This window comes from Carassius carassius, chromosome 23 (assembly GCF_963082965.1).
Source record: "Carassius carassius chromosome 23, fCarCar2.1, whole genome shotgun sequence".
NCBI lineage: Eukaryota > Metazoa > Chordata > Actinopteri > Cypriniformes > Cyprinidae > Carassius > Carassius carassius.
Window position 1 is genome coordinate 16,183,152 of NC_081777.1, and position 15,743 is coordinate 16,198,894.

General features: G+C 37.6%; 1 protein-coding gene across 1 annotated transcript; it reads right to left on the minus strand.

The window, feature by feature from the left end:
- Window positions 1–192: 192 nt before the first annotated feature.
- itpkcb (inositol-trisphosphate 3-kinase Cb) lies at window positions 193–15,743 on the minus strand. The gene is made up of 7 exons (XM_059506271.1): window positions 14,769–15,743; window positions 4,456–4,555; window positions 4,126–4,339; window positions 3,766–3,970; window positions 3,231–3,332; window positions 2,295–2,366; window positions 193–2,142 (listed from the first exon to the last, which is right to left on the minus strand). The coding sequence occupies exons 1-7, from the start codon at window positions 15,657–15,659 to the stop codon at window positions 1,921–1,923; spliced, it is 1,806 nt and encodes a 601-aa protein (XP_059362254.1). The 5' UTR covers window positions 15,660–15,743; the 3' UTR covers window positions 193–1,920.

Genomic DNA, 15,743 nt, shown 5'->3' on the forward strand with positions numbered 1-15,743 from the left:
AGTAACTGACCCCAATCAGTATGGTAGTGTTGATTATTTTAGTGAATCAGAAATTGAACAGGAGAGACACAGTATATTAAACAATAAACCGGAACTGTTATTGTGTTATTTTGTTGGCTTTCAAGAAAAAGATTCAAGGTGATGTGAGTACAGATGTTGTCTAAAACTATATTAAATGGGCAACAACAAAAATATGTTCCAGTTTTCTTTCCATATCATCTAAAACATGCAGTACAGTAGCGAAAAACCAATTTCAACAATCTGAATGACACACAATACTTTGTATAAACTGTAAACAATGCAGTGGATCTCTAAAGGTATGCGGGACATTAAGTTTCCGCAAGGAAATACTGACAGATGGGAATGCTGTCGGAACGCTGACAGACACACCAGCAGACAGTGTGCAGTTCTGCTCAAGACGGAAAATACAATCTCTGAAGCTGACACACACACACACACACAGAGAGAGAGAGAGTGGTAGAACATCCCGTTGCGTCCAGGTGAGGTAATCACTTTAATGTCACAGTTGTAATATTGTGCAAGAGGGTGTTATCTTTTTACGACTATATCTGAAATGAAGCAAACAAGAAGTTATGATGGGAAAACATTTTGCTTTGTCTTTTTTTTAGCTGACCACAGCTCGTAATTAGAGAACTAATGTGTCACAACAACAACATGACATCAGTGGCCCTGACACTTACAATCGGCTTATACACCGAAAGAAATTTTCCGCCAAAGATTGAGAGATCAACCATCAGATTTGTTCTTCATGCAAATAAGCTGATACGATCACGATGAAGCTATGGTGTGGAAAGAGCTGAGGTCGGAGGTCATTCTGCTGTGTACCAACACAAATGCTCACAAAACTAATTTATTTACAGAAAACAAATCAGGTTAATAGTCGTTGATCCAGATAAAGAATGTTAACCTCTCAAACCTATTCTAAACTTGCATGAAATTGGCTAAGCTAGAAACCGAAACATATGACTAACAATGCAAACAGGTCACTTACTGATGAGTTATCTTAAAAACCATGTGTGAACAAACCGTGTCATCTACATGTGAATATAACTTATCAGTCATACCAGTTAGCTTGGGTCGAGGCTAGTTTTAAGAAACACTGCATCCATTTATCATCAATAAACTACTATCTTTGTGGGGTTTAACTGTCCTTAATGTCTTGGGCAGTTAGTTGTTTGCACAAACTACTACCATATTTCTTACAAAGCCAATATGTTAACTGTTTAGTAGTATAACCTCTGCTGACTGAACTGTTTAAGAGGTGATAACATTCTGCAAAATTCAACAGGACATATGAGTCATGGAAATATCATACACAAGTATTATCAAGATTAGACGACCACAGGAAATTAAAGTCTGCCTGTAGTTTGCCAGTAAGACCACCTTTCAGAAATGAATGAGGTATGGGTTAAACTACAGAAAAATACAAATTTAAATTAGCACTATTTACATAACCGAGGAAACCCACAGAAACATTTACAAGGAAAAAACAACAAAAAGCACATTCCAGTTTGATAGTGTTATCATATTTGTAGGTAAAAAAAGAGAAGAAAAAAAAGAGAAGTGAACTTATCATATTCTTAAAATATAATTATGGCTGTGCGCCCTTAAAATGATAGTTTCTTCTCATTTGTTGCTCCTCGAGTCTGTTTGGGTTCAGTATCAGTGTGTTTTGACGCTGGTGGAGCTTCTGTGGATCTGCAGGACCACATGTGCAAAAAAAAAAAAAAAAAAGAAAAGTTTGTCGACAAAATACCCTGGAGTTTTTCCACTTCACACTTTATCACTCCGACAGCACAAGAGCACACTCATCCAGAACTAAAATCCTGTTGTGCGCCTCCCTCCATCAGCGAGTCCCTACACGTGATCCTCCGGGCTCAGGCATGTTCTGTGCATGCATCAGGGTGAGGGAGGGGTGGCGTCCTGCAGCATGCCTCCAAAGATCTCAATGAGGTTGTCCAGACCCCACAGGTAACCGTCCTCCCGGTTTCCCTCGGCCCAGGGTGTGCGGTGGTCCAGGGTTTGGGGTGGGGGCAGTGGGACGGTTTTACCAAAGTCAATCATCCATACTCGGGCCAGGCCTGAAGCATCGTGAACGAACAGCAAAGAACTCCCAACCACCTGATGAGAAACAGGAAGGGTTTCTTACATGTGTACATTTACAGGGCAATGTTTGGAGCTTATGAAACATGACTTCTTGTGTTCCAGAGAAGAAAATATTTTGGCCCGCGCATGAAAAAGATTTCACAACAGGGAAAGAACAGATTCCTCACCTCGTGTGTCCTGAAGAACTCGGACATCTCTAGAGCGCTGCGCAGCTCCTCTAGCCTCTGCAGATAACTCCTCTGAAGAAAGAAAAGAAAAACAAAACAGTTCAAGGCAACTGTAAGCACTCATTGCCAGTTTCTGGATTCTGATTGGTTAATACAGCGTTCCAGTGCTGCTGATAATACAAAAAAAAACTCTTGCAAGAAAAAACCTGGGTTAATTATATATAAATGTATACTGTTAAATTAAAGCCTGAAATGCTTACTATGGAAGAATTCATTACTGTTATGAGCACTGATCTATAATAGACATCATACAGTCCTTATATAGATCAGTGGTTATGAGAGATATTTTTGTAATGGAAAAAAAAAAAGACTTTTTTTTTATAGCTCAAGAAAAACGATTGATGATATTACTTCTAATGATACCCACTCTTAAAGAAAAGTGAATGTAATTTTTAACTCATCATTTGTATGATTTTTGTTTGTTTGTTTTATGTTAACAAAACTATGTAATGGACTACAAATTATGGCACATGAATATGATGAATAAAATAAAACAAATATTTGTCCGGTGAAAAGATGGTGATTTATGATTTCACTTAACTACAGTAATAATGTAACAGGGCCTCTTTATGAATATGAATATACTTTCCCCATTAGCTATAAAATTAAATAAAAATATTGACTATATTTGTCCAGTGAAAAGGTGGTTATTTAATGAATTTGCTTAATATTTTAAATACAGTAACACCTGTTAGCTATAATTACAGTAATAATGGAACGAGGCCTCTTTAATTTATCTCTTTATTTTACAAAGTCACTGGAGGCCAGAACATCACTTCAGAGAAGTCAGCATTATCTGTTTTCTCACAAGTGATAGTCAATGGCTGAAGCGAAAGATCCGGTGCAGAGTGAAAACTTTCCTTTGAAGCCACATACCAGCAACTGTGTGTTTCCATCCACAAAGTCCCTCAAGGCCTTCATCACCTGCTCCTTTTGTTTGGTTTTTTTAAAGCTGGTGTTGCATGTGCCATCTGCTTTCTAAACAGAAACACAGTGTGAACGGTTCGTGCTGATGCTGCTTATTTTTAATATGAACAAAAAAGTGCAAATGTCAGCTCTATAAATAACAAATGCTATGAACGGTATGTGTATGTTTTGCAATACACAGATAACAACTTAGTGGTTTTACTAATACTTACTATAAAAATATTTTATTACTAATGTTACCGGTGTCTTTAATACTATTTTTAAAACCAATTTGTATTTTAAATTTTTTTTTTAAATATCATGTATTCCCGCGATGTCATTACTGCAGTCTTCAGTAGTCGTTCTACGATGCTCTCTTATTATTATCAATATTTATATTTTTATGGAAACCATTACACTTTTATTTTTTAAGTAGTAAAATAATTCAGTCACTTTTGATCAATGTGAAGTACCCTTGCTGAATAAATCCCATGTGATCTCTCACCCTGATGCCCTCTATGCGGAAGCCAAGAGTGGCGGTTGAGCTCAGCGTTTCCCTCCACTGCATGTATCGAGGTTTGAGAACGGCCTGCTGGGCTCTTTCCTCCGGACTAGGTGCTCCTGGGTCCACAGCCACCATTTTCTCATACATATCCTTCCTAAGACGAGGACGCTCGCGGGCCTTCACCAACTCTTCTTCTAGGTATGTTCTATGGTTAAAAAAAATAGACCCAGTTGATCACACCACAGCAGTTTAGGACATTAAACATATCCTGACACCTTTTTTTCTTGACTATATATTTAGTTTGTTTGGTTAGGGGGGAGGGTTTTGGAGAAATAAATCCGAACATATCTATCTTCTCACCTGCTTCCCATCTTGCAATCCATGATTGAAGGGGAGTCGAAGTCGGTCAGCAGATCATCCATTAGGTTGTAATCCTGGTCATTCTGCTGCACAATACCATAGTAGCCAGGAACAAACGGCCGGAGGTTGTCATTCATCAGCTTGTCGAGACACTGTTGCTCACATTCACAATACTTCTTCAGTAGTTTCCCATTCTCGCCTGCTTGGAAATTACCTGCACACAAAGCGTTAAAGAAAGTGTTCAGTGCATCCGTTCAAAACGATGGGCAGCAATTTCTTCAGATGCAGTTTTTTCATCAATGCAGGAGTCCGACGAGAATTTGTTTTTACCTGCATGGCCTGCCAGCTGAACCCAAGGATATCTTTTCTTAAACGAAACCACAAATGGAGAGCAATGCACCATAGTCTTCAACTTCCTCCACGATTTAGCCTGAAATCAAAAAACACATATGCTCGGATCAGACGGACATGCTGCATTTTCTTTCATGTGAAGGCTGTAGCTATCGAATATTTTAGTAATCGAGTATTCTACCAAAGAATTCCATCGATTAATCGAGTAATCGGATAAAATGTGTTTTTGCTTAAAGTGCAATATTAATTTTGCAAGAGAAATAAGACTCCTGGGTCTCTTAAAATGAACAACTAAGTTTCCTTTTTTAGAAAAAAATATTTTTATTTTTTAAATGCATAGAATGCAATGCATACATAAAAAACATTTAATTAGTACCCATTGTTTCTCTGTCTATACTTGTACTGTGAACAATGACAAAGTTGACAGATGAATTAAGTGCATTTAAGTGCCATTCAGTTTGGTTTTAAATAAAGCATTTTCTGAGATGCACATTAAACATTAAACACATAAAACATTAATTTAATTTATCTTTTAATTATTGAAAATTAACTTAACTTTTTGGTAAACAAAGGGGATTTACTATAAAAATAAAACATGGAAGAAATGTTGTGTGATTAAACCTTAAAAAAAAAGTTAGATTTTTTTTTGTAGTAGGCTATATACATTCTGCTGAACAATAGCAGAGACAATTTATAAAAGGACTTTGACAATAGTCTTTAACCGGACTTTTATTTTGATGGGTTGACGTACCTTTAAAGTTCTGTGTATGTGATGTGACGCTAATTTTACTCAAATCAAACGGTCAGATGTTCATGAAGTGACTGTCAGAGCAGTTCTGGAGATGTTGTTCATGTGTTCATGTCCTCATTTAGAGAGATGACAGAAGCTGAAATCACGCGAGCGTCATGCGCGCTTCAGTGTGTGTTAATAGAGGAAGACGCGCTTCTGCTCCATTCATTAACAGACACACACAGAACATGCAGGATTCATATTTAAATAGACTGTTCCGGCTTAATAGTTACAGATCTTAGTCCAAATCGTGATTTGATGTAAATGCAATGACCTATTTTTGATTAATTCATTCAAAATTTTGTTGTTGTGTTAAACTGTAAATTCAGTTTTTTATGACTGGATTCCGTGACTCCCTCCGTGTTTTGTGCATCGCGGAAATCATAGGGCCCTAGTTGTGGTATGCCAGCTCTATCTTGCACTGGACACACGCCACGACGTTCTCTTTACGTTTGCCCGCGCCTCAAATCAAAACACTGCTGACGCCTTGCAGTATGCAATTTCAGGCGCAGCGCTTGTCTCCTTCCGCTTTGTGGGTGACGTAAACGTATGGTGTCACATTAAAAAAATCATTGCGAAAAAACCTGACGTGAGAAAATAAAAGAGGCTTCGAGGCAGAGGAATTTGCCTCGTTCATTTTTTGTAATCGAGTTACTCGAGGAATCGTTTCAGCCCTATTTCATTTATAAATCATCGAAACTAAATGCTAAATACATAAACTGATACGTAATTGTGAAACAAGCCAGATCTGTTATCTTTAAACAAACAATTAGTGTCTAGACCAGAGTTGGGGAAAGTTACTTTTAAAAGTAATGCATTACAATATTGCGTTACTTAGTTACTTTTTACGGAAAGTAATGCTAGTTTGTTTTTAATATAAAAGAATAACTTTTTTACAAAATGTAAAACCAAAAGTGCAATGAATACACCTCAGGCTGAAGGAAACATAAATTCATGTCTGTACAGTAGAGGGTGCAGCTCAAACTAATCGCATGAAGAATATGACTCAGGAGAAGAAAGTTCAACACTATTTAGCAAAACAAAAATGAAACACGAATGTGTCATTTTTGCTTAGTATCGATGATCCAATTCAGCCAAGGTCAGCAGCAAAGACATAGGTAAAAACTGGATAAAATACATAAATGCAGGTTTGTATAATTTTCTGAGTTTGCATTTGACTGTTTTATTGATTTTGAGGAATGCTGAATCTGTTTTTGTACAGGTGAGATGAGTAAATACATGTTCATATTTAGTTTAAAACTATAGTAGCATCATGTTCACACTGCGGCGCCACTACAGTTTCTCCTGATTCCTCTCAACATGGCAACACAAGAGCTGTCAGTCAATACAATGAAGAAAAAAAAAAGTAACAGGCGTTACTTATATGAAAAAGTAACTTAGATAATTCCTTCTAAATTAAGAAGTAATGTATTACTAAGTAAGTATTCTGATTCACCTTGTAATGTGTCACCCCCAAGACTGGTCTAGACTGAGTTTCTGTAAAAACAGAAACTGTTTTTATGTTCAGGCATGGGAGCTGAAGTCCCAGAGCGAGGACTTTATCAGCGACACAAGGTCAACACAGAAGGTGTGACGTGCACGGAGTCACAGATTCCAGGTTATTGATTCTAAAACTCTAATCAATGAGGAATGTGTGAGTGTGGGAAATGACATAACCCAGCTGTTTGCAGGAGAACCAGAAAAACCTCCTCATGACGTCTAGGGACGCCACTCAAACTTTCACATTCACATCACTGACAACTTCCTTCCATAATTCCTTAAATCTTTTTTCTTTTTATCTGGTGTTCACTTGCTTTGACGGGAATAGAGAAACAACATAAATCTTCCTGGAATGAGCCTTTCCAGAATATGCTTGTTACCTGACCTTTAATAACTTTATCTGAAAGTCTGAGAATAGAATACTACTTTTTCCCAACTTGAAAATAAATGTTTTAAATGTTGTTTAAAAATCTGAAATAAAAAAAAGTTATACACTACCAGTCAAATGTTTTGAACAGTAAGATTTTCATGGTTTTTAAACAATTCTCTTCTGCTCAGATTTATTTGATCCAAAATACAGCAAAAGCAGTAATGTGAAATATTTTTACTATAGCATTTCTATATAAACGTATTTTTAAAGTGGAATGTACTCTTGTGTTCAAAGCTGAATTTTTATCATCCTTCAGAAATCACTCTAATATTCTGATTTGCTGCTCAAAAAACATTTATTATTACTATTAATTTGAAAACAGCTTCAGGAATTCTTCCAGGTTTCTTTGATGAATAGATAGTTCAGAAGAACAGAAGCATCTCTCTCTTGAGCTGTCCTCTTTCAGGTCTCTTTATTCCTCTTTACAATCCATACATTCATACCGTCCTTCCAAACAATCCCCCCTTCACCGTGTGCTCTGTAAAGTGGCCAGCTCGCTCTCCACACTTAGATGTAATTCAGTCTGTCCTCTCTGTTCCTGTCTGACCCCCCTCTGATGACACTTTAGCCAACAGGACAGACGACACTTCATAAAAGACCGCTGTCTTTCTTCCTGTCCTTCTGCCTGGTTCTAATACACACTTCTTGAAACTTCAGGAGACGTATTCATTACATTTCACTTGCAGAACAGGACCCACATTCCTTTCAGTTTATGAAAGGAAATAGTCTTGCATATATTTAGACATGAATATTCATTGCCAAAAATGTCTTTATCTATGGTGAGATCATATCTCATTGTTTAACACCTAAAACAGGTTTAATGCTTACAAAAGCTCCCATCTCAGTTGTGATCGCAAAACATGCTACCAATTTACAACGGCCACTCCCATTCTGATCATTCTAGAATATGAGCTGTTGTTATGGTGATAAGAGCCAGGCCTTGTGGAGCGTCACAGTTAGATCCACCCCTGGGTCAAAGGTCAAACCCACCCTGGACAAACAGAGCTGCTCTATCTTCATGTCTGACCTGACTTATCTCAAGGACTAGCGCGCGCGCACACACACACACACACACACACAGGCTTATTTGACAGGTTACTGTTGCTATTAGACAGAACATCCAGAAGAACTTCATTTCACTAAACCTTTTCTAACAGTATTTCTCTTTTAATACAGCATTTGAGTACTACACTCCCATTAAAACACTACACTCCCGTTTGTTTCTGAAATAAGTCTCTTTTATTAAGTCTCTCTTAAAAAGACAGTAAAACAGTAATATTGTCAAATATTACTACAATTTACAAGATTTTTTTTCTCTTTTTGAATACGTTTTAAAATCAACTCGAGTCTTCTTCAGTGTCACATGATCCTTCGCAAATGTGGTGCTCAGGAAACTTTAGATTTTTTTTTTCAATATTCTTGATAAATAGAAAGTTCAAAATATTAGCATTTATATATATATGAAAGAAAAAAAAAACATTTCGTAACATTATGTCTTCCTTGTGACCTTTTGGATAACTTGAATGCATCCTTGCTGAATAGAAGTATTCATTTATTTCAAAAAACAATATTACAGACCCCAAACTTTTAAACAGAATTGTGTATTTAAAAAAACACTGCTTTACTGCATGATAAAGCAAAAGCTCTCGTCGCAAGTCAGATTCCCTGTGTGTGGAAACATACTTGGTAATAAAGCTCTTTCTGACGTCTGACTTCTATTAATATTTCAAAAAACTTATTTCAGCCAAAACCTAAAACTCATGTAGTGCAACATGACAACAGAAATGAAAAGCAAAACAAAAACAGTAAATGATATTATAAGAAAGACCCCTCGTAAAATATAACTTTTATTCAAAAGGCAAGGTAAGTTCAAGTAAAATGTTATGTGCTGCACTTCCTCAAAATCATGATATTTATGACTGAATACTTCATAGTAACAACAAAAAAAAAAAAAAAAACTCATGTCACGCTCACATTTTCAAAAAATAAGGAAAATATGTTGTGTACATTGTACTTGATTGTTACACCAAATTAAACTGATGTATTTTTTTTTAAATATAACTTTCTGAATCTTTAAAGTCCAACTACATATCCTGGAATGGCACGTGTGTTTTAAACTAGATTCTAAACTAGAAACTCTCCTCGTGCCAATTCGACCCAGCAGTGTGTGTGAATGTCTCTTACCTGCAGTCAGTCTCAAATGTATGGGCAACAAAAGCATGCACAAGCACACAGTTAAAGCACACAGCGTGCAGAGACCCACGACTCCTGCACTGGCCTGTAACCACACAAGCATCCGGGAAGCAGACTGAGCTGTCACACACTCACCGATTACCTCACAAGTCTGATAACTCTCTCTCTCTCTCTCTGTTGATCGCAGGTCTCTCGTTCACATGTCTCTGTCACCTTCTCAGTCTCGCTCGTCAGTCGATGCCTTTCCTCCTGCTTTCTCAGATGTCCCCCCACTATACCTCCCTCTCTGATCCTAATCCATCTTTCCTTTGCTAGCTCTTATGAAGCATATGCACTCTTCCTGACCTACTCACTCCCTCCTTCCTGCACACTGACAAGCTTAAAAAGAAATGTGTAAAAGAACATATAAACAATATGATATGATCATGATGTCATGATAAGAGGGTGTTATGTGGTTGCTTTTACTTATTGGCCCAAAGGGACCTCATTGTATTTTTATATTAGATTTGGTTTTGGTCATTTTTTTAAGTGCATTTTTATTAGTCATGTTATGTTAGATTTTATTAGATTTGTGCTTTTGTCATTTATTTTATTTTATTTGACTAATTTTAGCCCTTATTTCAGATAGTTGTCAAGACAACATTTAGACTTTTTTGGTTTGTTTTTAAAAGATATTCATCTAGTATGTACATTTTATTTTTATTTCAGTTTTTATTTTTAATGGTTTTCGTTCTAGTTTCAGTTTTAGTTAACAATAACAACATTACTCAGGAAACCGAGTAAAAAAGGTCCAAAACAAGGTTGTTCTGTGATCTGGGCCCGTATTCACAAAACATCTTAAGGCTAAAAGTAGCTCATAACTCATAGATTTAGAAAACAAATCTTAAAAATAATGGGCATGTCAGTCCTAAATTTAGGACTCCTACATTTTTTGCTCTAAGAGTATTTCACGAAGCTATTTTAATCTCTAAATCTGTGAAAGCTTAGGAGTAGTGAAGAGGACTCCTAAGTCACTAAGACCAAGTCACAAACTATTTCTAAAACCGTTGCAGGCAATCTACCCCAGAATACAAACATTTTAGAAACATTTGACGACAGTGAGCTTTTAAAAAGGCATCACTTTTGGTTTTGGAGGTAATCCCAACTCCTAATTTTTTTTTGATTATATCCTTGTCTTCATTAACCGGCTGGGCAAGCAGTAACAACTGTGCTTGTGTCCAGTTTGGTTTTCTTTTAAATTTGCATGCCTTACTATCAGCCATGATTATTCTACTCTGTTAAGTAATAGGCTGTTAATATGCATATTCACTAATTATGAGCAGCAGACATGTAAGAGGCTGACGGTTAGCTGAACATATACTCGTTTAATTAGTGACTCGTAGCTTGCAATTAGCAGTTTTATTTTTAAACCTTTCTTTGAATATGGCAACACAATATTGCACTTTACAATATTTCTATGAATAAATCTCTGACAGAGACTATCAGCCAATCACTGTGGGCATAGTTATGTCGACATCATCCATAGCAACGAGGTCAACGATGCCCTTACTCTTAGCTTAAGAAAGACCTCGGTCTATTCCTTATTAAGAGTTTGTCTCAGCAGCTTTGTGAATAGGTTTTAAGAGAAAACTCTTAGCTAAAAACTTTTACTGCTATTTAGGAGAACTCTTACGGGTAAGATAAAAAGTTTTGTGCACACAGGCCGTGATCTCTCACGCTAATTTCTCAGCTACACTGAAAAAAATATATAATAATAATAATAATAATAATAATAACAGGTCTAGGGTCACTCAGAAACTGCTAGGACGTTTCTTAAAAAAAAAAAAAAAAGATTTGTGAAGTAACAAATTAAATGTGAAATTCTGAAGAGGAAAGACAGAAGTGGTATTTTCTTGTGTTATTTGTGTAGACAGAAATGCATGTTACCAGATTCCATTTAAAGTGTCATGCAAATGCGTCCTGATCCTTGAATGAGGCTAATGCTGTTAACGTTTATTGCATTATTTCAGTTTCATGTGTTACCATGATGGTGTTTTTAAAAGAAAAATACCATCTGACTGAACAGATATACACTAGTTTCTCCTTTGAACATGCAACAACTCACGCTATGAAAAATACATTGAATAAACCATTTTAAAAAGGAGGTGGTTCTTATTAAATTGCTTTTGTTTCAGTAAGCTATAGTGACTAAAATCAAGATACAGTGTCGTCTGCCTTGGCAAACACCACTAATGTAATAAATGTGCTTTTCTGAGCTGTTTGTGTTTGAACAGGCTGTAAAAACCCCACCCACCCCATCACCCACCTCCTCCCTCACTGCAGCTATCCATTTTCCACTTCTCCTCTCCCTCTTTCTCTTTTGATCTGTCTCTCTTTCTCGTTCTCTAAGAAGTTCCTAAAGCATTTTCATAAAGATAAACCTGTCCGACAGCTTCACACCCAGGAACACTGAGACCGAGACAGCTAAATGTCTTCCATTCTTCCTGTCAATTGTTTTTAATCTCGCATGGAGTGTTTCGCTTTGTCTTAGAAGTGGGGGAGCAAGCTTATGGCGTTAAATGAATTGTTTATTTCCTCAGCATGCTCAGCAGGACAAGAGTCAAACAATAGAAATTTGCCCATGCTCGCAGCTGTAAAAGAACCAGAATAATCGGCGTCATGACCACCGAAGTAAGACACGACACAGATTAAGAAAGAGATGTAGAAACAGAAATGAGAAGCAACACCATATATGGATTCATGGTTACTTAGCGACAAAGGAACCACCCACAACTCAGTTTTCCATGACAGTGTGAGTGATTCTGGCTGCATGATGGCATAATAACGTGCGTCTGTGTGAGTAGGCCTGTGGATGTCAGCAGCTGATAGAACAGGGTCAAATCATTCAAAAAAAAAAAAAAAAAGACAAAAATGTACTACGCAGCTTGGATGAGTTGAATGTACTGACTGGGTGATCAAGATCTTTGATGGTTTATTAAACAGCGACTGGTGAACAAATAAAAATACTTTTATTATGTGAGAGAGTATCTATCTGTGGGAGAGATCACTGCGATGTACACCATCATTTGTAGAATCAACACTTATTATTCAAATCAACTCAAGGCACATTTAAAGCATATATATATATATATATATATATATATATATATATATACACACACACACACACACACACACACAACGTAATTCCTCAAATAAAAGCCGGGACCTTTGTTTACCTGAACTGCAGAAGGTAACAGGCTTTTATTTTATTAGAGGCAGGCCTTTATTTCTAATTCCATCTGTTTGATAAGTAATTGTTTTAAATAGTCCATTTTAAATTAAAAGCGATAGTTGACAGAGATCATAACATTAGCACAGAATCAGTTCAGAATCAATCACCAAAAGAATCAGTTCGGTTCAGACGCTCTGTGTGTCAGTCTGCTTCACGCTGAATCACGCATGCGCAGTATCATCAGCTCCTCGGTTCTTGAATTGGACGTGTCCGACAGAAACAGTTCTCGGTTCAGTGTACTGGTGATCCGAAAACGATGCAACCGGTTCTTGACTCGAGAACGAGAAACACTGCGGCAGTGGGCGTTTACGTTCGTTATCTGGCTCTGCTGCACAAATTTTCCCCCGGCCTTTATTTGTCCGTGTTGACCACGCCCCCGGACACTATAAGAGGCCTTTTTTTTTTCCTGGAAATTAGACCCATGATCTTTTTTTTCCCCCAGCCTACTCAGTGCACAGTTCACTAGATCAGAGTTTCTATTCAAATCAAGGTAAACAAACGTTTCATCAGAGATTTCACTCCAAGTTTCAGTCTGTAATAGAATGCCGCCCAGTTTCAGATGGATTATCCATCCAGACATAAAAACTCACTGAGCACGTGTCTAACCGAGATTCAGGCGGCGGACACAAAGACTCGGGATTAGGGGGATTTTTCCAGATGAAATCTCTTGTATCATGGAGTTGGACTTCTCTTTTAGTCATCTGTGAATGACTAGGACAGTGAGTGTGGATTATTAAATCAATCAGTGACCTTTGGAAATAATGTCACAGTTCTATTTTTTTTTTTTTTGAGTTTCCAGAAACTAGAATAGTTTCTATTCTTCACCTTCAGTTTTGTTCATATTTTAAAAACATCCCCATGAACATCAGGGTAATCTTACTCACTTTCTGTCTTTAGCATTTAAAAGCCAAATATCTTGCATAGTTACTAAGTTTCCACAGAAAACAAAAATCATCTCTCTGAATCTCACCCATCAACTGTTCCAAGAGCCTACAAATACCAACAATATACACCTGAAACTGAAAACTGCTAGACTGTCAGAAAGAATGAAACTACAATATTTGAATATCCTTTTGGCTGATTTCTAAAATCCTGGTGATTTATATATTAAATAACAGTTACTGATTTTATGAATGCACGTCAATGTGTCAAGTTGGTGGCATTCAGATAAGCAGCTAAAAATAGCTGTAATTTCTAATAAAGAGGTACACTGTGACTCAAACATTCTCATAATCTTTATTTTTACATGCCAACTGAAGCTGAAGCATTTCTACAGAACAAAATCAACTCAAGAACAACACAGTTGTAAATATAATGCCAAAAAGTTTCTTACTGGTAATCAGAAAGTCCTAATCGATGTGTTTTACTGGAGGAATATCAATAGATTACAGGCAGCATAAAAGCTAATGTCTGCAACCAGACAATGAAGTTAATAATAAAAGCCGAATGTTGGTGCACAAACACTTTAAAAGCCCTGCTCATAACCTTTTCAAAACATACATGCAGTACACTTAAGTACTCTTTTTAAAAGTATGCAGATTATAGATGTAGTATACCCCAGTGCAAACTAAATGTAATTTTTTTTTAACACTTAATGTTATTTGCTAGACAATGTTGGCCTAATTCTATTACAGTTTAAATGCATATTAACTGCAATTAACTGAACATAAGAGTGCTTTTTTTGGCATACTTAAGTGGGACTTATATTTCTTTATAGAATTTCATATTTCTATTGTCTTTGAAATATGGCTGAAATGTGCTCCTGAATGCACTGCAAAGTTTTTATACCAAACTAAAATATACTTTGTCATTTCTATTGGAACTTTGGAGTTTTTACAAATATATTTGTAAAGCAGAAAAAATGTCTTTTAGAGTAAAGATTTACAAACTTTCTATTAATTTGACCATCACAAACTGCGCTTTTTGGAAGTGTATTTGTAAGCACACTCAAGTGGCCTTCTCTTTCATTTATATTGTCTACAACATTAAAGTAGCCTACACTACAAGTGGACATTCAATACAATTGAACTCGCTTCTTTTTCAGAGAGGTAACACTACTCAGTATTAAAAAACATATGCAACATTTGGGAGAACTGGACACCTACCCCTTTGAGTTCATCGGGACAGCCGATCATGCTGGGGGACAGACTGGGCTCAATGTCGCTGCCCGTGAAATCATCCTCGGACTCCTCAAACGACGAGGCTGAGGACAATCCAGCGGAGGAGGAGCTGGACAGTTTCCTGTGGAACAGAAAGGGCGCAGGGGAGCCTCCACAGCCGCTGTCCGAGCAAGGCGAGTACTCGTCGGGATGCAGGTCCAGCGAAAAGCCGCCCATGCTTAAAGTAAAGTCACTGATGTGCGGACTGTCCTGAACAGGACCTAAATCATCATGGGTGACTATTAGTTTGGGAATAATCCTAGGGAAGGGGTTTGGTGCTTGTTGCTCCGTTTCTTCACCCAGCCGGCCTGACACGGAGGGTTGCGATGTACTTTTGGTTATTTTATGTTTGGCTAACGGAGACGAGCAACTGAAGTCTACTAAAAAGTCCGGTGCGTTCTGGGTCACATTTTCCTCCGAAACTCTGCCTGGAGTCACGGGACCTCCTTCTGACACGCTTTCCATGTCCCACGGTAAGACGCAACACTCATGGTTCTCCTCGCGGAACGCTACTCCTTTCTGTCCGCTTTGGGAATCAGAACTTTCAAAGTTGGCGTCCCGACTCAGAAGGATCAAGTTTTCGGTTGCATGCTGATTGCCGGAAGAAGTCGCTTTTAAAATAAGCTTTTTCGGCTCGTGTACTCTTACGTCCACTGAAGTCTTCCCCTCTTTGAAATCGTCCCGCCAGCACTTCTGAACAGATTGCAGCTCCTTGGTTTTCATCGGATTCTCGTCTAACCGGTCACGGGTAGGTGAAGAACAAAAAACTCCTTGCACGCGCGCTCGTGAGGAGCTCGCGAGTGCTGCGCCGTTACTGCTGGATGATGATTGGCCCATCCTGCGCACCGTACAGCTCACTCGCGCAGACCTTTAAATGCCACGCCCACTGCACAAAGCCGCTGCTCTGGCCAAGGTCTTTAA